This window comes from Sylvia atricapilla, chromosome 22 (assembly GCF_009819655.1).
Source record: "Sylvia atricapilla isolate bSylAtr1 chromosome 22, bSylAtr1.pri, whole genome shotgun sequence".
In the NCBI taxonomy this organism is placed as follows: domain Eukaryota; kingdom Metazoa; phylum Chordata; class Aves; order Passeriformes; family Sylviidae; genus Sylvia; species Sylvia atricapilla.
The window spans coordinates 1,189,580-1,209,470 of NC_089161.1; the positions used below are offsets into that span (position 1 = coordinate 1,189,580).

Genomic DNA, 19,891 nt, shown 5'->3' on the forward strand with positions numbered 1-19,891 from the left:
AAGTTATAGCAAACACTGGGTATTAAAGGACAGGGCTAGAATTACTAGCTTTTTTAAACTATTTTTTTCTCCAATTCTGCAAAATTGTTTCATACAAGATCAGCGAGCAGGGCAGTAAATGGGGGAGAGGCACAAAAAAAAACCCCAAACATCTTGAGGAATTAATGAAGACATTGATTCTGAGCGATGAAACAGTTGTTGGGGATGGAGTCTGACTAGACAAGTATGATATATAGAAATGACTGACCATGAAACTCTAGATTTGTCAGCCTGGTTAATCTAGTTCTTCCCAAGGTCCTCGGGAAATACCTGCATAAGATCTGCAGAGGTATGTTGCATCAATTCTTCCTACCCAGCACAAAATGAGGCTGTTCAAGTGCCAAGATGCATCAACGAGTATTGCTCACATGCCTCTGCTGGTGAGATGGTTTGTGTCCTTTTCCAACTTACAGACAATGTTGAAATGTCAGTACTACCAGAGTCATGCTGATAACAAATGATTCCATCTCTAATGTTCCCATCCTCTCCAGTCCAGTTCTGTGAAAAAGGGATTTTCAAGGGCATGTGGAGTGTCCTCCTGCACAACTGGAAGAGCCCTAGGTACACTTCAGACTAATCCCAGGAAAGTTCTCCTCAGGGGTGGCGACCCCTCATCTTCCCTGGAAACACTACTCCACTACTTATGCCTTGTTAGAAGAGTCTGTGGGGACTGTGATTTGCTTGTTTTAACCCTTAAGTTATTGGAGGTTTGTTTGTTTGTTTGTTTTTTTCTTGATTTGGTTGTGGTTGTTGTTTTCTAGAAATCACAGAATCTTCTGAGTGGGAAGGGACCTATAGTATCATCCAGTCCAACTCCTGAACAGCACACCCCAACAATCCCACCCTGTCCCTGAGAGCCTTGAGCTCTGGCACCTTGGGACCGTGACCACTGCCCTGGGATCCTGTTTAGTGCTCGACCATCCTCTGCGGGAAGCATCTTTTCCCGATATATTTGCCTAAACCTACCCTGACACACCTCCAGCCGTTCCTTCGGGTCCTGCCACTGGTTGCAGAGAGCAGAGATCGGAGCTACCCCTCCGCTGCCCCTCACGGGGAAGATGTAGGCTGCGACGAGGTTTCCCCTCATTCTTCTCCATGCTGAACCCTCCAGGTGACCACGTTTGGCTTTTGTTCTTTTGGTGTTGGTTTTTTTTTTTTTTTTTTTTTGTGGTTGGTTTTTTGATTTTGTGGGTGTTTGGTTGTGTTTTGGGGTTTTGCTTTTTCTTTTTTTTTTTGGTTTTTTGTTTGTTTTTTTATGAGGTGCGCTCGTTCCTTCTGGTAGCGAAGACGGGAGAGAGGCGTCGCCCAACTTTGCAAGGCTGTCTTTACTAACGGCTGCTCCGGGCGAGCTATTCGGGGCTGGCCTGGGGGCTCATGCCCATTCCGAAGTCGCAGCCCCGCCGCTACCGCCCTCACCGACCGGTCCCAAACGGCGCCGGCTCCCGACAGCTCCCGCGCTCGCGCAGGCGCGGACAGGGCCGCACCACCGGCCCCACACTTCGGGGAGCCCGGATCGGAGCGCTGCCGTTGCCGGCTCCGAGAACGCCGCCCGATATCCGGTCGAGAGCGGGCAAGGCGCGCTGGGGCACGGCCAGGGCTTCACGTTCTCCCGCGTCCCGAGTGTCCCGCTGCAGTTCGCCCCCCCCTCTGCCGCCTGGAATGGTTCGGCCCGCGGCCCGGCCCGGCCTCTGAGGGGCCGCGGCCGCCATTTTGTGCGGCGGCGGGTGGAGTGCGGTGGAGGCGGTGTTGAGGGGTTTTCGGGACGTCGCTCCTTTTTCTGGCCGGTGAGCGGGGCGCGGGGCCGGGTGGGACCCGGCCCGGCTGCCCGCGGTACTGGGGCGGGTGGATCCGCATCTGGAGGTCGCGGGCTCGGGCGGGCCCGGCAGGCAGCGAGGCCGAGAGGTGCTGTGCTCCCGGCTCCGCGGGGGGACCCTGTGGCGCCACTGGGAATTTCCGCTGTGCTCGTGGACCTGTCGCTGTTAGTACCTCCGTAGTTCCAGGACGAGCCGAGGTATACGGCAGGGCCGGAGGCTTTAGCGTTAATGAATGGCGCGTTCCCGTGCCCCGTGTTGCGTAATAAGTACAGAGAGACTTGTGCCTCAGGGCGAAGAAGATGAAAGCCAAGTTGGGGGGTGGATAGGGTGGTCGCTTACGCCTGCTCTATCCCTTTTGTACTTCAGTAACTTCCAGCGAAGATGTCGGAGTATATCCGGGTGACGGAGGACGAGAACGATGAGCCCATCGAAATCCCGTCGGAGGACGACGGTACGGTGCTGCTGTCCACGGTGACGGCGCAGTTCCCGGGGGCGTGCGGGCTGCGTTACAGGAACCCGGTGTCGCAGTGCATGCGGGGAGTCCGGCTGGTCGAGGGCATTCTGCACGCCCCCGAGGCCGGCTGGGGAAACCTCGTCTACGTCGTGAATTATCCCAAAGGTTTGTCCTCGTGGCTTCGGTTCTCTCTGCAAGGCTGCTTTTTTGAAGGTCTGAGTCACTGCTGATCTAACATGGCTAACATGGCAACACGGTTACTCTTGAGCTCTCTCATTCACAGAGATCAATAATTTATTCAGGTGTCTGTCCTGCCCAGTAGGTTTGACCCCGTTGACTTTTTAATTTTTTTAACAGTCTACCTAAACAAGTACTTTAATGACAAAGTCTTGTGTTATCCTTGAAGGATAGCCTCGTATAGGCCTTCAGAGACTGTAGTGTACTGTAATCTTTGTACTAACAGAACTAACTAACAGAACAGTAATCTCTGTACTAACTTCTCAAGGCACATGGTTTGGTCAGAGGTATCATTTAGAAGTGCTCATGAAAGAAGAAACTTTACCACCCTGCTCCCCCCCCCCCCCCGCCCCCCCCGAAAAAGAGAAGGAAGTAAATTGCTAGTGAAGTAGTCTTTTAAAAATTCGTGTTTTCTCCACCTCATAGGACTGTGAATGTTGCTGGATAATACTTAAGTTAAATTAATGCAGAACTAACTGGGTCAAATTGCAGTTTAGGGGAGGACTCGATTGTGGATTGGCTTTGGTTCAGGGCAGTCAGATAGGTGTTCCAGTTAGCTCTCAACAGCTGATGTATGTCTCATGCAGTCTCTACTCTTTATCATCATGGGTTATAATTTAACACCATGCAGTTCATAGTTAGTGGGTCAATTTCCAGAGCTGAGGATGTCTAATGTACTTTTTTTATATTCAGATAATAAGAGAAAAATGGATGAAACCGATGCATCATCAGCTGTGAAAGTGAAACGAGCTGTACAGAAGACTTCAGATTTAATAGTCTTGGGTCTTCCCTGGAAAACCACTGAACAAGACTTAAAGGAGTATTTCAGTACCTTTGGAGAAGTTTTGATGGTGCAGGTAAAATCCATTTGCAGCTCAAGTAAGGAGGGACATTGGGTAGATACCAGGCTCCTGAGAAAGCAAGTAGAAACAAAGGAGCTTTATAAACTTAGACAAGATCAAAAGCCATGTTTCTTCCTAAGGGTGTCTTTTTTTCCATGAGCCTGTTAATTCTGGGAGATGTTAAGGAATTGGAGGTTGCTGTGACAAGAATGGTTATAAGACTGATGAACTCTCAAAAAGTTTATTACCAAATTCATTCGGTAACAACGTACTTCATACTAATGGTTGTTTTTGGATTTTTTCCACCTAGGTTAAGAAGGATATTAAAACAGGTCACTCAAAGGGCTTTGGGTTTGTTCGGTTCACGGATTACGAAACCCAGGTGAAAGTAATGTCTCAGCGGCACATGATCGATGGAAGATGGTGTGACTGTAAACTTCCCAACTCTAAGGTACTTTGGGATTTACTGCTGGTTTTATTTGTACCAAACACACCAAGCGCACCTCTTCATCAGCTGTGTTAGGGGAGAGCAGCTGCACAGATTAACTGTCCGCTCTCGGATGTACTTTACTGTGAATGAACAAATGAGAGCAAGAAAGGAAAACAGGGAGGAGGTGGGTGAGCTGGAAGTAATTGGAATGTTGGGAAGATAGCTCATTATGTGAGGGAATGAAGTACAGATAGAAATCTGTGCTTGATGTCCAGCAGTACCTGCTTAATTTGCCTATTGCATGAATAAATGCAGAATAAGGCAGATGGAGTAACTAATTTGGGGAAGAGCAGAACAAGTCTTTGAGTTCCAAACTGAACCTGTAACTTCTGTTGTTGTCTCTATATGCAATTATTACAAAAAAGTGTTCTTCCGGAGTGGCCTTGCCACCACCCCTGTGTGTTGCTCCCGTGCTCATTTTCTTGTGGCTCCTCCCCCCCACCTGTACCAAGGTGCAGCCATATTCTTGGAGCATGAAATTCTTTTACAATTTATAAAATTTATTTATTGTAAGTCTTAAATTTGCAAAGTTTCTTCCATCAGCAGCCCTCAGAACAGGGTAGATTATAGGAGTATCATTTACCATCCTGTAACTCACTTCTCAAGGACTATAGTTGTGATAATTTCTTCCTTCAATTCTCACCAGCAAAGTCCCGACGAACCTTTGCGCAGCAGAAAGGTGTTTGTTGGACGCTGCACCGAGGACATGACGGCAGATGAGCTCCGACAGTTCTTTGCCCAGTATGGGGAAGTGGTAGATGTCTTCATTCCTCAACCCTTCCGAGCTTTTGCTTTTGTCACATTTGCAGATGATCAGGTGAGTCTTAAAATATTTTAACTTCACAGACTACACTTTAGTAGCATGATAAAGTATGATTTTTGGAACTACACATGAAATGCTTGCTTGTCTGCTCTCTCAAGTATTACAGTGGTATCAGGTTGATCTGATTTATTGAATGGACTGAGATTACACTTATCGATGCAGCTGTGTAGACAGGATTTTATACTGCAGTTAGTGTAGTGATGAATGCAATGCTAAATCACTTCAGTTTGAATTAAGTACATGCATATGCTTTCTTTGCAGGATAAGTATCTGCTCAGAATTGTAGGGGATGTTTTGTGTTTTGTCTTGTACTGATAGCATTTTTGAGAAAAAAGACATCTAACATACATTTAATCCATCTCTTATTTCTTATAGGTTGCCCAGTCTCTTTGTGGAGAGGACTTGATCATCAAAGGAATCAGCGTACATATATCCAATGCTGAACCTAAGCACAATAGCAGTAGACAGTTAGAGAGAGGTGGAAGATTCGGTGGTAACCCGGGAGGCTTTGGGAATCAGGGGGGGTTTGGTAACAGCAGAGGAGGTGGAGGAGGACTGGGCAACAACCAGGGCAGCAACATGGGTGGGGGTATGAACTTTGGGGCCTTCAGCATCAACCCTGCCATGATGGCAGCGGCACAGGCGGCCCTGCAGAGCAGCTGGGGGATGATGGGCATGCTGGCCAGCCAGCAGAACCAGTCAGGGCCCTCGGGAAACAACCAGCCTCAGGGCAACATGCAGCGAGAGCAGAACCAGGGCTTTAGTTCAGGCAACAACTCATACGGAGGGTCCAACTCGGGGGCAGCAATAGGCTGGGGCTCAGCCTCAAACCCAGGCTCCAGCAGTGGGTTTAACGGAGGCTTTGGTTCAAGCATGGATTCCAAATCATCAGGCTGGGGAATGTAGACGCAGTGGGCTCTGATACTGACTCTATGGTGGGAAATCAAATTTTTCTAACTCATGGTAAGTATACTGTAAATTACGTATATACTAAAGTTTTCCAAATGAATTTGTTCAGTGTGCAGTATATTCAGCAGTATTTTTGACATTTTTCTTTTCTAAAAAAAAAAAAGAAAAAAAAGAAAAAGACAAGAAAGGTAAAAGGAATTTTCTAAGTTTTGTTACATATCTTGTTGGAATTCTGAATGTTTGGAAGTGGACTGCTGTTTGCCTGATAGGTGAACTAACACTACAGTCGATAGGAAATGTTTCTCCTGTAACACTTTATCCCTTTGTTTCCTTGCTACCTGAATTCTTTGCATGTTCAAAATGGAACCATTGGTCAGAAACAGCATTCTCTCCCTCTTGTTTTTAATTTGCTCCCACCATAAGACTCTCCAGGCGCCCCATTGGAGAACACAGTGTCGTTTTTGTTTGTGTTTGGTTTTTTTTTTTTAACACTGTCTCCCCTCCATACTGAAGTACGATATGAAGGCTTCATTTAATCTCTGCAGTTCATCTCATTTCAAATGTATATGGAAGAAGCACTTCATTGAAAGCAGTGCTGTAAATATTCTGCCTTAGGAATACTTCTGTCTACATGCTTTCTCATCCAAGAATACTTCATCACACTGCATATGCTGCGTCTTAGACGGTGGGTGTTCCATTTTTATCCGCTACTCTTTATTTCATGGAGTCGTATCAACGCTGTGAACGCAAGGCTGTGAGATGGAACCAGAAGGCTGTTTGAACTTTTGAAACCATGTGTGGGATTGGTGGTGGTGCCGAGGCATGAGAGGGCTGGTATGTGCGAGATAAAGGAGCGAGCGCATGCAGAGACCTGGTGGTGCATTAATGGGATTTTATTTGACTTGGCGAGATGTCTCTCAATCCTGTGGCTTTGGTGAGAGAGTGTGCGGAGAGCAATGGTAGCAGATAATGTACGAGTGTTTATTGCATTCAAAGGACATCCACATGTGGAAGATTTTAAGTGGGTTCTCTACCTAGTTAATCAATTAGTTGAATGTGTTACGTGAAATGGAATATTTGTATTTCTTTTCCCTTATGTCAACTGCTGTGAATGCTGTATGGTGTGTGTTTTTTTCTGTTAATGATCTGTAAGTGTGGTAATGTGACTTGAAGACGATGGGGGTTTGTGATGAGAACATTGAGCTTGTGGTGTGCTTTGCAGTAGCTCTTTTAGCAGAGATCACTAGAGCTCAGTGTGCCTCTCCTGGGTGGAAGTTCCACTGTCTGTAAGATATCCATAAGAATGCTGTTTGCTGCAGTTTCGTGTTTGGATGCTTTTTATAAGATTTGTCACTGTAGGAAATTCTTAAATAAAACTGATTTAAGTAATATGTGTCTTTGTTTTGCAGCCCTGAATGCAAAGAATTCATAGCAGTTAATTTTTTTTACCCTTTTGCGATGAACTTCTGTAAAGCTTTTTGCAGTCACTCGGTTTGTTTCAGATAAGCAGGTTCTAAAGGAGCCACCGCTCAGCACGTATCGATACCCGACACTCACCTCTAAGCCACTGTACCCTTGCACTGTGCAGTGACATAGATCTAAAATCCAGGTCCCACACCTTGGGGTGCCCGCACCTAGACTGGTAAGCAGCTCCCTCCAGATTTCATCTGTGCCAAGGAACGTTACTTGTTCTTTTAGCGATTGAAGATCCATATCAGAAGTGGGTTGGGGAAAACACAGTTTCTGTCACGATGGATTTCTGTCCACAGCATCTCCTTTGGGGATGCATGTTTTAAACTTGTTTTTAGAACAGCCCACTCATGGGAAAGATGCTTCTGCCACACTTCCAGCCCAGAAGAATGCTGTTAACTCCTGTTAAAACTAGTCACAGGAAGGACTTGCCAGATGAATAAAGTACTAGTATATATACACAGACCGATGAAGTTTGAACTAAGTTAGGACAAGTGCAGAGGTGTCACATAGGAGGCAGCTTCTTAACAAAGTGCACAGTGGTGGATGATTATTTCCACTTGTGGTATGAGCTTGAGGAATTGTATTGTGTACTTGGGGTTGCACCCCACTGAAGCTTGGATCTGAATTTTTCTATGCATCAAATATACTGTGCTGTAGCTATGAGTAGTCTGAATATGGATATTTACAGTTTTTAACCTTTGTAATTTTCAAGTGAGTCTTCATTACTCTGTATCCCACTGAGGCTTGTGAATAGCAGAGCATCTAAACAGCAGAAAAACTGCGTGACTGAGTTTTCCACCTGCAGAATTAAAAAATAAATTGTGCCTTAATGTGCTTCGTTTAAAGAGGGTTTCTAAACACTCAGGCTGAGAAAGAAAGCCCACACATTTGTTCATATTCCAGTGAAAAAGTTGCTTACATTTTTTTTTTTCTGCACCTTAATCAGAATAATCTCCAAACTGTCCCATCTGTGAATTTTGCATTTTAGCACTTGCACTATTACCAGCTACTTCTGCTGAGTAACACTTTAAAATGGTATTCTTGGACCTCCAAAGACTAACTGTGAGCCCCTGCAAGGAACCTCGTGGTAAGTTTTTTTGTAATTAGCATGGTTTTAATTCTGTTTAAATTGTCAGATTGAGGTTTAAGAGGCTGGTTGGCAGCACTGAGTAGTCTTTGCTAATAATTTTAGCCTTCCTTCATCTTCAGACAAAATCTCCTGAAAATTGTAGAATTTCAAGTTTCAGTAGCATTTTTAAACTGCTTTGCATACTTAAATGTTTATAAGTGAGTGAATAAACTGTCACTGAAATACATTGAATTGTTTTGAGTCTTCATTTTAGAGAGATACTTCATTTTCAGTTACATTACTCTAGAAACTGAAATGCTAATGGAAAAGTCTGAGATACAAGAAAGAGGAGGTTTATGTATATTATAAGAGAGTCGATACCACAGGAAATAATGTTTTTTCTAACACTGCAGATTTGTTCCAAGAATCTGTTGTCCACTGTACTTGGACCAAAACTCTGAATGTGTAAGCTTGTTCTTCAGAAAACTGCTCAGGAAAACAATTTTTAGAGCTGAGAGCAGGAACTTCTCAGGCATGGGCTGTGCAGCAGCCTGTAGGGGCACAGGGACAACAGGGCTGGTAAATGCCGCCACATACAGCAAGGAGCTGGTACCACATACCTGAGGCGTGGGTGAAGGGATGTCGATGCTCTGTGACTTCTCTCTCATTGGACCTGTGTTCAGTCAGAAGCTGCAGTCAAACAAGAATTCACAGCAGTATTTAAAAGAACAAAATACACTTTGTGAAGGAATGAATAAAGCATGCTGTAGGCAGATGGCAGCTTTGTATAGCTGAAGGACTTCTAACAGCTGCTGGGACATTTCTTCCCTGTCCCATCATCTGCAGTCAATCTTCCTGGTAAACAGGTATGTGTAAGATTAGTACTGAGTGAGATTTCCTGCTCCACTGTAACCAATACCATTATCAAAGGGGATAAGATAATTTTTGTAATGTTCATGTGTTAAAATTTCTCCCTGGCCACCTTCATAGTGTTTTCTCAACATTCCAAATTTACTCCTCAAAAACGAGGGTTTGTTTTGATCAAGCTGTATGGTAAGCAGCTGTTAGAACACCACTGTTATGCACAACTGAGACACCTAATTCTCCTTGCCCTGTAGTTAACACCACTTGTCAGGGAAGTTCTCCAGACTCATCTTTGCCCACGAACTCACTCCACAAAGTGCAAGACAACAGTGGCAGCAAAAGCTGTTCAACAGTTTGAGATCTAAATACTGAATTATTGTGCTTATATGTATTAAGTTAATGATTCTAAATGTAATTCCTGGATTGTTTTGGAATGGTAAAATTGCTTGCAAATGAATATTTGATCTACAATACAATTTTCATTAGTATTGCATCCTTTGGGAAAGTTCTGTAATCAAGAGAGACAGAGTGCTGAGGAATTTGGGCAGGGAGGAGGAAGTGCATTTGTTCTGAATGTAAATTAAGGTAATTGGAATATATGGCTATTCTAATCTAAAAGATAAGAGGGACAATTGTGCTATTGCATTGTACAGTGTTTCTCCCAAAAATCAGTCTTGGATCTTGACTAATTTTACAGAGTAATTAATTTAGCAGTTCAGGCATTAAAAAACCAAATAAAATCCAGAATCCTCTACTCAGCAGTGAGGGGGGGTTTTTCCCACTCACAAATAACTGCTGTAGTGTGGTTCACTCTTCCTCTTAGAAACATTGCCAATCAGTTTAAAAGCAACAATTTAGTTATTTATGAAACCATATTCTCCAAAGAGAGCTGGAACACCAGAAAATTTGGCTTTTTATTCTCCTCATGGAGAACTGAACTGAGTTCTGGGCATATACTCTGCAATAGGGAGCCTCAGGCATGACCAAAGCAAATTGAATAGTAAATGATTTAGCAAATCAAAGGTCAATGGAAACTACAGTCACCCTGTGAGGTTATCGTAACATTTTCAATTCTTTTAGCATTCCTCCCTGTTATACAGCACCTGTAGCGCTTGCCATTCTGAAAATCAGCATAACATAAAGGTAGCAATTGATTGTTAAAATGAACATTCTGCAGTGAAATAGTTTTGCCTCACCAGCTTAAAGGTACACCAGGAAAATCTAAGAAAGCCACAGAGCTCCATTGCATAAACAGCAAGTAGCCAAGCTGGGTAACTGTCCCATTGCCTGCACAAACATGTCATTGTAGGCTCGGTACAAGGCACGGGCTGGAATTTTTCCAGTGTCCATCACCACGTGTCAATCTTCACCTACATCCCAGAGAACACAAATGAGAACCATAAATAGAATAGCTGGACATTGTTTAATACAACACGGAAGTCACACTCTACGGCCATCATCCAACACCATGTTTTAGGTGTCCTTTGAGTCACTGCAGTTGTGTAAGCAGGTGTCACTTTCCCCCCTTGGGCTATTCTCAAGAGCTAATCTATTAAATCCATTCATTGATGGGGGAACAGTAGAAAGTGGTAAGAGAGCTCTCAGCTGTACCTGCATTAAGCCTACCCTGGCTACCTTTCCCCATTCTTACATGGCCTTGCATGTAAGCACGTGCAAGTAAAACATGCAAGTACATCCCACAGTGAAAAGTTCTGTTCTGTCCAGGTAAGGCTGTGGCATTTCCTCTGCATAGCCCCAGAGCCAAGGCCCACATTTAATTCCATGTCCAGACCTTACCATTAAGATTTGCTTTCCTGGGGCAGAACAGGGCTTCATTCACAGTGACACCGAATTTTGGCATTTCCATACACACTCAGGTCTCCCAGTGTCTGTGTGGAATACATTAACTCTCACATCATTTCAGTTATTCTGGGTTTCTACGTAAATTCAGACAGACCATAAAGCAACTGCCGAGGTAATCCTGAGCCTCCCCAAACCACAATCGCCTAACTCTGATTTTAAAATTCCATAAGCCTACAGAGACTGGAATATCTTCCAAAACTGCCTGCTGAGAAGCTCCGTTCAGTTACTAAGAAATAAGTCTGAAACACAGCATTCAGCAGGAATGTCCATGTATTACTGTTTTTAACTTTCCTGGAGAGATCTGTAATGAAAGAACATTAGAAATTATCACTACACTGATCCTATGACATCTTTTGTAAAATAATTCTTTTCTTCCAACATACTTAGAAGCAAGCATCCAGGGCAGCAGGAAGGGCAGAGGTACACACAGACAAGAACAGTTCTTCAGGGAGCATATCAAAGGACAACTGCTGCCAAATCCAGCGCACCAAACACACCTACAGTACATGAACAACGGAAATTGGTAACGAGAAGGGGCACCTACGTGTTTAATGCCCGAGAAATGAAGCCGAACAGGGCTGACAGGATTCACCTACGTCGAGTAGCGTAATCCTGAGCGTCACGAAGGAGCACCACCCTAATGTGCCGCGCTTGCAGCGCTGCACTCTGGCCACGGCGTGGTGCTTCAGGACCGCAACACGGCAAACCTGCACCGGGTCACAGCGCACAGCGCTCCCCTTCAGCGTGAATTTGGTACTCAGTGCTTAGCGTTACTGGGGGAAAACAAGCCTTTTCTCTACACGGTTTCGCTCCCGCGGACAAAATCTGCAGTTGCTGAGAATCAAAGCAAGACCCGCGACTGACTCCTGGTAGTGTTCTCACACCAAAGGGGAGCAGTGACCTGCCTGCACACAGCCTGGCTGCGCTCACAGGATCAGCCCAGAACATCTGTTGCCTCGAGATATCACTTTTAACTCTTGACAAGTTAGGAAATTGTTCCATAAAATAAAATCGCATGCCTGGATCCAAGCTGGAGTGTAAGGTTAGGTGGAATGCTGGAGCTCTCTTAAAACTGTACTTTAGAAGCAAACTTTCTACTAGCCACTTAGGAGTAGTACATGTAGTAGGTACACGACCAGAAATATGCCCATGAAGCCACTATTTCACAATATCACTGTGTGGTTGATATTCAGGCCTTTCCAGCATAAAGCTGTGGGAATAGGGCAGAGGTTGTGAGGCAATCTGTCAAGTCATCATATGAGTGATTGGTTTCAGTCAATTTTCAAAGAGGAAGGTGTTGGGAGAAAAAAGAAACCTAAAAGGACAAAATGTATCAGAGAAGTGAACCAGGAGACACACAGGGAGACACAACTGTGCATTAACATGGTGAAACATGGGCTGAAGAAGACGAAGTAAAAGAGCTGGGCCTGTCTCATAAAGTCTGTGATGCACTGCAATAAACCTCACCTTACCTTGCATGGGCACAACTGGGTGTGTCTTCACAGCACCATCAAGAAGCTCTTCTACCTGGATACTGCAGCTGCAGGAACTGAGACAAAGTATAGGATAGTCAGGGCCAGCGATTTCTCCAATCCTCTGCATAAAAGCCTGCCTCTGACAGTGGGCTGGGAAAAAAACCCTCAACCAAAGAGCAGGAAATTATGATCATTGGTGTATTAACTGAGTTTGGATGCACTGGGTAAAGGTAGTGAAACATTTTCTACACTTGTCCACACCATCATGAAAGTTCTGGAACCACATATGTACCTGCCTCTCTCCTTCTCTCACGGTGGGGCTAGGGCACCAGCACTATCCCGTACTCGTGCTTCAGGCAAGGGATGGGGAAGGACGCTAGGAATACACCAGTGATGCAGCTGCAGGGCTGGACAGCAGAAGCGTAATAACTGGAAGCTCATCGGAAACATTCTGAGGGATTTGTTTTGCAGCTTGTCTTCTGCCCCAAAGTGTGTTGAGTGGTAAGATAGGTATCAGTTCCTCAATTCCAGAAGCCTCTGAATGCAGCTCTTTCTTCTTAATGCCCTTTTTGCCAGACATTTAGAATGTAATTGTATTCTTTGAGCAAAACCAACTGTGCCTCTTGCTGGCACAATTGGAGCCACAAATGCTACCCTCTGAAAAGAAGCAAGAAGGAACAGCCACAACTGCCTGGAGGATCTCTGCTTGTTGACAGCATCTGATCACTGTGAAGTGGTGCTTTGATCAGCTGGGAACAAAGGCTTCACCATGTGCTGTATGAGCAATCCTGCAGTTGATGAGGAATCCTGGAGTGGCTGATAACACCACAGATTTTTTGCACTATTCTGACACTGAATTAATTGTAAGAGGAAAATTGCTTCACTTCAAATTGAATCTTCAAACACACCATACTAACCCCCACCAACAAAAATGCCATTATCCAAGTATTAATTAATGATTATCACCTAGAAACAGACCACACCGTTTAAGGTTGCCATTTAAATGGAAGGGGACCAAGTTGTGAATGATGTATATTACTGTCCCTTAACTAACCATGGACTTTGTAAGCCATGATTCTAAGCTTCTTTTCCTTCAAAGAAAGAAGCTTGTTTCCACCCTCTACCTATGTGTGAGTACTACTTGCTACTACTGGAAATATTTGAGTTGCAAGAATTTACTGGGAAGGGAAGCAGGAACAGGTAAAAGGACAACAATTTTCGTTGTATATTTGTGTGATGCAGCTCAACTAAAATATCCCAACACAAGCCACAATGCCTTTGGACACTAAGTGTTTCTTTAAGCACAAGCTGTAATTTCAGAACAATGTATTTATGAGCATCTTCCCAGAAAGTTATGAGCAGCTACTTTTATTTGACACGAACCTAGTCATCACCCCAATGACTGAGCACCTCTGTGTGTCCCACTGAATTCATCCTCATAGGTTTCCAAACACAACCAACAGTTATACAAACAGCTAATAAAAACCTAGAAACGCGTATTCTGTTAAAACTGAGCACTCTCCAAATTTATAAATCCTGTTTGAAATGTCTTTTTGTGTAGGGGAATGTATTGCAAGCAACCTTGCCCCTGATGAACTACAGCTGTGCTACCGAAGAGGCGGAACTGCCTTGCCCTTAATGGGACACAGCTGTGTCCAATAAGGAGCTGTAGAAGAGTGGGGTAGCTGGTCAAGAATCAGTTGGAGTCTGCTGGCTGTGCTGTGAGGAGGAAAGCAACTTGCCCAAGGGAACACAGAAATCGTCAAATGCAGTGGCCTGGAAAAATCAAGTGTCCCACCTAAAAAACTGTCCATCTCTCCATCTCCTGTCACACTCACACGGAAAAGGCTTCCTTCCATGCAATAAAGAGTACTTTACGAAGCTTAATAAATAACAATTAAAAGCCACTTGGCTAAATTGCAAAAGTAAGGAAATACAGATTGGCTAAAACAAAGCTGTATCTTCAGCAGTTCATCTACAGCTGCTCAGCTCTGACTTGTCAAACTCTTGCATAAATCATCACGTGTCCTCCACAGAGCTGGGGAGCCCTAGTCCCTGACAAGGAAGGAGCACAGCATTTCTCCAAAATGTTTTGGGATGGTCCCTGCCCAAAGGGAGTACAGCCTAAATGGACATCAAATGGGTATTACTGTGGAGCAGAGAGAGGAGCTGTGAGTGACTGAGACAGAATCAATCAACATTGCAAGCAACTGGGCTGAAGAACAGCATTCCTCCTTTGTGGGGAGGGCACTGTGCCTTCCCCTGTATGAAGAAAAGACACCTCAGCAGCCCTGTAACATACATTCATATTACTTTACAAAACTCCTAGAACTCTGAGGCTTTGCTAACCAGAGCACCCTTCATCCATGAGTCCAGGTTCCCAATGGAGAAATGGTCAAAATTTGGATTAAAAAAAAAAAAATAAATCAGACCTTTCTGAAGGGTGAATGGGCTCTGAATAGGAAGTTTCAATCTAAAAGTCTGGGTGCAGACAAAAGCATATCTAAAAGGAGCACTAGGGAACAAAGGTGTGGTGTGGTTCAGGTCTTGCAGTTTAAGAGCTATGTAAGGTTAAGCAACAAGAGCTGGACAAGAAATTCAAGACTCTCCAGGTAGCTGTGATGCTCAGGGGCCTTTCACAATGGCTTATCTCTTACCAGTTCCTGCCTGATCTACCTTCTTTTTTTCCCAAGTGACACATGGGAATGTGAGAAAATGAATGCCCCAGAGGCTGCATTCAGCTTTCAACAGGCAACAGCCTCTTTATTAACTGCAGCAGGCAAGTCTGAAAAGCAAGGAACCACCTGGACATGGAGCAAGAGAAGCCTGCAGCCCTTGGGTAGACTGCAACAGGCAGGTCAGGAAGGAAGGAAACCAGCTCTTCCCAGCACATCTGTCTCCATCTCTGCCTAAATGAGGAGAAACTTAATTATCTCCTGCTGGAAAATAAAGGAGAAAAAGAGCCTGTCAACATCAGCCAGCTCAAACAGGAGCCCAAAAGACACAGAGGCAGCTTTTGCCTTCAGCTAATGAAGGAGATCTGCAGAGGCCTTTGCCTTGCAGCCCAGTGGCTAGAGCAGCTGCAGTGCTGGATTTAAGCGCTCTGAAATGTGAACTAGTTCCAGCACATCAGCTGCATCACAGCAATTCCCAACGTCTCCACCGTGAAGGTAGCTCAGCCCCTCACTATTACTGAGAAGTTCCCTCTGCTGGAGCTCTTTTCAAGGAGGGGGGGCATAAATGTGCACACATGAATGGCCAATACAGAGCTGCTCGTCTGCTAGTTCAGCTTTCCATTTTGCACCTTCACATTAAGGCTTTTACAGCATGAGTAAATCCATATACTTGTGCTAAAAGGCATCCCTTGAGGCTGAGGAGCAGGATGAATGAACATATCTGTTTCAATACTCTGGAGACATGAGGAATTTAAATCTTGAATCTGACCCAAGCAGCCACGGATGGAGGGAGTTTGTAATAGGCTGCTGTTGGGAAGGCAAATGTCAAGGCAGCCTTAAGCACTGGAAGTTAGATCCAGTTTTGCATTTCTGCACGGGGGAGCTCAAAGAAACTATCTTTCACCTATGACAGTATTTATGAGCAGTATGTGTGTTGCTTTTTTCCAGACACGATTTATCTCCAGCTGGCCAAGCTGCACCTCATAAAGGGTGAACATCTTACCCAGCATAGATACATGTTTCACTGCAAAGGGAATCCTGAGGTACTGATTGCCATGTTGAGCTAGACATTTTGTTGCCTGATGCCACAGAAGCTTTCCCTAGTGATAAACTGCGGAGCAGAGCCGGCAGCAGCCAGCAAGATAGACCTCACACTGTCAGCCCTTCTGAACAAGAGATCCATGCCCGGCCATTTAACACGTGGATTATGGTATTTGGTGTCAGTGATATGTGAACTGTGCTCTTTCTTGGCCTGTGTCCTTACAGGACAGCAATCTAATTGCTTCTTCATTAGAGTTCAGAACTCAATTGGTAGTTTTCCCAATGTATCTACTAACTTGGGTCCAGAATACTTGGCATCTCAGTACCCAGAGAGCAATATACACTCAGTTTTGCAAGACTGGCTGCACTGGCATCCATGAAGGCTTGTCTGTGGTGGGAAGTGTATGGCATTTCTTGATTTTCCATTCAACCGACCTAAAGCTGAACAGAGGTGGAAAGGAGTAGCAAAAGTCAAGTGCCAGTGCAGCATTTTACTATGATGCAAAACTGTTGTCCCTAACAGCAGCCACTAGCCCACAGCCCCTCTGCAAAGCAGGGCCTCTGCTCACAGCCCTGGCTAAACTAACCCTGTGAACCTCCTCCCAGCTGCACCAGGCACATGGGGAGTACTAAAAATGAAAACAAAACCCCACAGCTTTCACCCTGATATTATTGTCACAACTGGATTTAAGTGGATGTTGTAAATAGGGAAATATCTCCTGATCTAGAAGGAGCTCACCTGTACATGTCCTCTTGTTTTCATGCAGTATGTAGCCAACCCTGCAGCTGCAATAGTAGCCCCCCATGTAGTTGTGACAGTGATGACTACAGATGGGTTCAGTATCCAATGGCTGCTTGCACTCATCAATATCTAATGGGCAAAGCACAGAATCAGGCAAACAATACATTTCAATGAAATGTTCTCTCAGTTTCAACCACTTTGTGTTTGGTCTTTGGTTGCTGTGCCCCCTCTGCATCTGCTTCTGTGCAATGAGACCACCTTCTCCCATCCCAGACCAGCAGCCCCAGGCTATGAGAGCACAGGGAAGCACCAACCCCACCATATGTGTGGCTCTTCCATCTACAAGTGGGGCCATTCTCTCACCTTCAGCAGCATAAAAGGCCTCAAAGCCTGTGAACGGTTTCTCATTGGAGTAATCCGACCGAAACACTACCATGAGGCGGTTGTCAACAGAGATATACGTCCTGTTACCCGGAGCCTCCTCAGTGTCTGTACTGTCCCTTCCACACAGCATAGCCAAGGTCTTCCCACCAGAGCTCAGCTGCAAGGCAGGCAGACAAATCCACCAAGTGAGCACAGAGCACTGGTCTTCTCAACCTGCTGCCATGGCTGGAAAAGCATGTGTTTAATGGTGTGAGGAAGGAAGCTTGGATGCTCTCAAAAGGTGTTTCTGAAGGTCAGTCCACATCCAAAGCCAGATAAGAGTGGTTATTCTCGGTTCTTTTTGACTTGAGACCATAATTTTGTCCCCTTTTCTCCTTTCAGCGGTCCTCACAAAGCTCTGATGCCAGCCATGCTTTGTTTATAATACTTACGTTAACTTGGCACTCTCAGTGACAACTGGGTCTTGGTAAAGCCAGAGACAACTGGGGTAAAAAGGTTTCACACACTAACAAATTCAAATGTATAGAAAAAGGTGTCCTTAAGCAAGGGACTCGCTTGCTCTATGATGCACATATTAGAGTTCCAGCTCTTCGTTTATCCTTAATACAAGAGAAATGTTCTGATACATGGGGTTTATGTTGGGCAAAGTAAAGAAGAAGCTGTGTATTACACATCTACCAGAAGTAGATATTCTGTCTGCATGAAGGAAAGTACACGAAGAACAACAGACATTTGGGGAATGGGAGCAATTTGCCATATAAAACCATGGAAATGAGATTTTTCTCAGTGGGAACAAGGCTGTCTGGTTTGGTTCAATCAGATGCAAACTGGGCTTGCATACTCCCTGTGAACACAGTTCCTTCCCTATTGTACATCAGGCCCACACAAACAACAAAACGAGTGCAGAGGTAGCACAGCCTCAAATCAGTGACAGGCCCCTTGGACCAGAGCACATGCATCTTTCAGGGACACTGCTGCTCACTCAAACACTTCCCCAAGGCAGTATCTTTGTTCCCCTTTCTGAGGATGTTTCTCAAATTAGCCAGCAAACACATCACAGCAACTGCTGCTGTGAGTGCCCACTCAGATGAACTGGCAGTATCTTGTTTAGGCTATCACTTACATTTTTTTGTCTCCCATTGTAACCTGTGTCAAGCACTACTTTTTATTTTAAAGCACTGTAACATTAGCAAAATACTCAAATATTGTTTGGTGCAAAATTTCAAGCCTTTTGCTTCACAACAGAAGAGCATCGGAATTTTCTGAGTGAAAGTATCTCACATTTCAGATGTTACAATGGGCCTCAATAAACACCTAATGTATAAACCAGCTGAGCCTGAACTTTACAAGTAGACTAAAATTAAGAGCTGACAAAGAGTTACATTGATTCCCCAGGCGCCCAGGATCACATAAACAGAGTTTTTAACAGCTGCAGCTGCGACATGTTACCCCGTCCCACACATACCTTCACATAATCATATTCACACAGGTAGGACAACTCCAGGTTGAAATGCGTGAAGTAAATGCGGACAGAATATCCTTTGGGCACTGTAATATTCCATATTTTCTCCTTGTGATTTGGGTAGACCTTTGGGAAATTAGGGGATGTGATCCTTCCATACATTTTCTGCGGTGCAATGCTGCTCCTTACTTCACTGCAGAGCACAGCCAGCAAAATAAACAGCCTGTGGCAAAGGGAGAGAGATTAATGGAGAAAGAGTGAGCATTAACTTGGATCATACCCCAATAGCCACACATCCCAGCTGCCTGTCTCGATACCAAATCAGGTCACTCAGTGCTAGCTGAAACCTTCATGCCCAACACCTTCCTCGCTTAACAATTAAAGCAATTAGGCGGTATCAGTGGGGTCGCTGTAGTAATAGCTAAACAGGATGAGCCTCATGCTCACGCCTTCTAGAAGCTGCAAAAAGCCAAGTGGACAGAGGAGCTGGAGGTGACTGCACTCACCACATTCTGATGCCTTCCTGTCTGAGCCTGTTCTGTTCTGAGCCTTGGGGAAGGAATCTCTCCTTGTGTATTTGCATTTGGGGGTGGATGTATTTATTGCGTGTGCTCTGCTGTGTTTGCCTGGATGTTGAACCCTTATGTTTATCTCCCTTCCACCCCCTTCAGCCTGCTGAGTTCTCGGAACAGCAATCACTAAAAATCAAGCTTGTGTTCAGGCTACAGTCAGTGACAGGCAGAGGCAGGCAGAGATGGAGAGGATGGATTAGGAATGCTTCAGGCTCTTGGAGGGAGACATAATATCACTGCTCTATAGGAAGGCAGGGAGTGGGAGGAGGTGGCTCCAGACAGTGGAGGGAGGACCCTTGCTGAGCAAGGGGAGCTGGCAGTACTCTTTCCCTCTAAACAACTGATCCACAAGTTCTGCTAATGCAAAGAGCATATTACAGGAAGTAGCTCTTTCCATCATCAGAGCACGAAGGTGTTGGAAACAAAATAATGGGGCACATTACAGGATTTTAGAATAGTGATGAGTTTGGTTGGATGGTTCTCTGTAACAGGACAGGAATATTTTTGGGGGCATGACACTACAGTATACACAGGCACCAGTTTCAGAGATGCCAAAGTCTTCCAGTTCTCAGCTGCAGACTTTAATCCAGCGCACGCTTGTGGTGACTGAAACATACGCCATGCCTTCTTCATACGCAAGGGACAGCAAACGCTATGCATGCA

At 44.9% G+C, this 19,891-nt stretch overlaps 2 protein-coding genes across 4 annotated transcripts; one reads left to right on the plus strand and one right to left on the minus strand.

Annotated features, from left to right (window-relative positions):
* Window positions 1-1,686: 1,686 nt before the first annotated feature.
* Window positions 1,687-6,997, plus strand: TARDBP (TAR DNA binding protein). 2 transcript variants are annotated; one of them, XM_066334519.1, is made up of 6 exons: window positions 1,687-1,823; window positions 2,220-2,472; window positions 3,238-3,401; window positions 3,697-3,837; window positions 4,523-4,693; window positions 5,075-6,997. In XM_066334519.1, exons 2-6 carry the CDS (start codon window positions 2,235-2,237, stop codon window positions 5,603-5,605), a joined length of 1,245 nt encoding a protein of 414 aa, XP_066190616.1. In that variant the 5' UTR covers window positions 1,687-1,823; window positions 2,220-2,234; the 3' UTR covers window positions 5,606-6,997. The 2 variants fall into 2 exon arrangements, with proteins under 2 accessions (XP_066190616.1, XP_066190617.1); XM_066334520.1 differs by lacking the exon at window positions 1,687-1,823 and adding an exon at window positions 1,912-2,050.
* An 8,091-nt stretch (window positions 6,998-15,088) lies between these two features.
* Window positions 15,089-19,197, minus strand: MASP2 (MBL associated serine protease 2). Of its 2 annotated transcripts, none has more exons than XM_066334228.1 (5): window positions 19,163-19,197; window positions 18,660-18,879; window positions 17,174-17,351; window positions 16,808-16,939; window positions 15,089-15,261 (listed from the first exon to the last, which is right to left on the minus strand). In XM_066334228.1, the coding sequence occupies exons 1-5, from the start codon at window positions 19,165-19,167 to the stop codon at window positions 15,119-15,121; spliced, it is 678 nt and encodes a 225-aa protein (XP_066190325.1). In that variant the 5' UTR covers window positions 19,168-19,197; the 3' UTR covers window positions 15,089-15,118. The 2 variants fall into 2 exon arrangements, with proteins under 2 accessions (XP_066190325.1, XP_066190326.1); XM_066334229.1 differs by having other exon boundaries at window positions 15,226-15,291.
* Window positions 19,198-19,891: the final 694 nt, after the last annotated feature.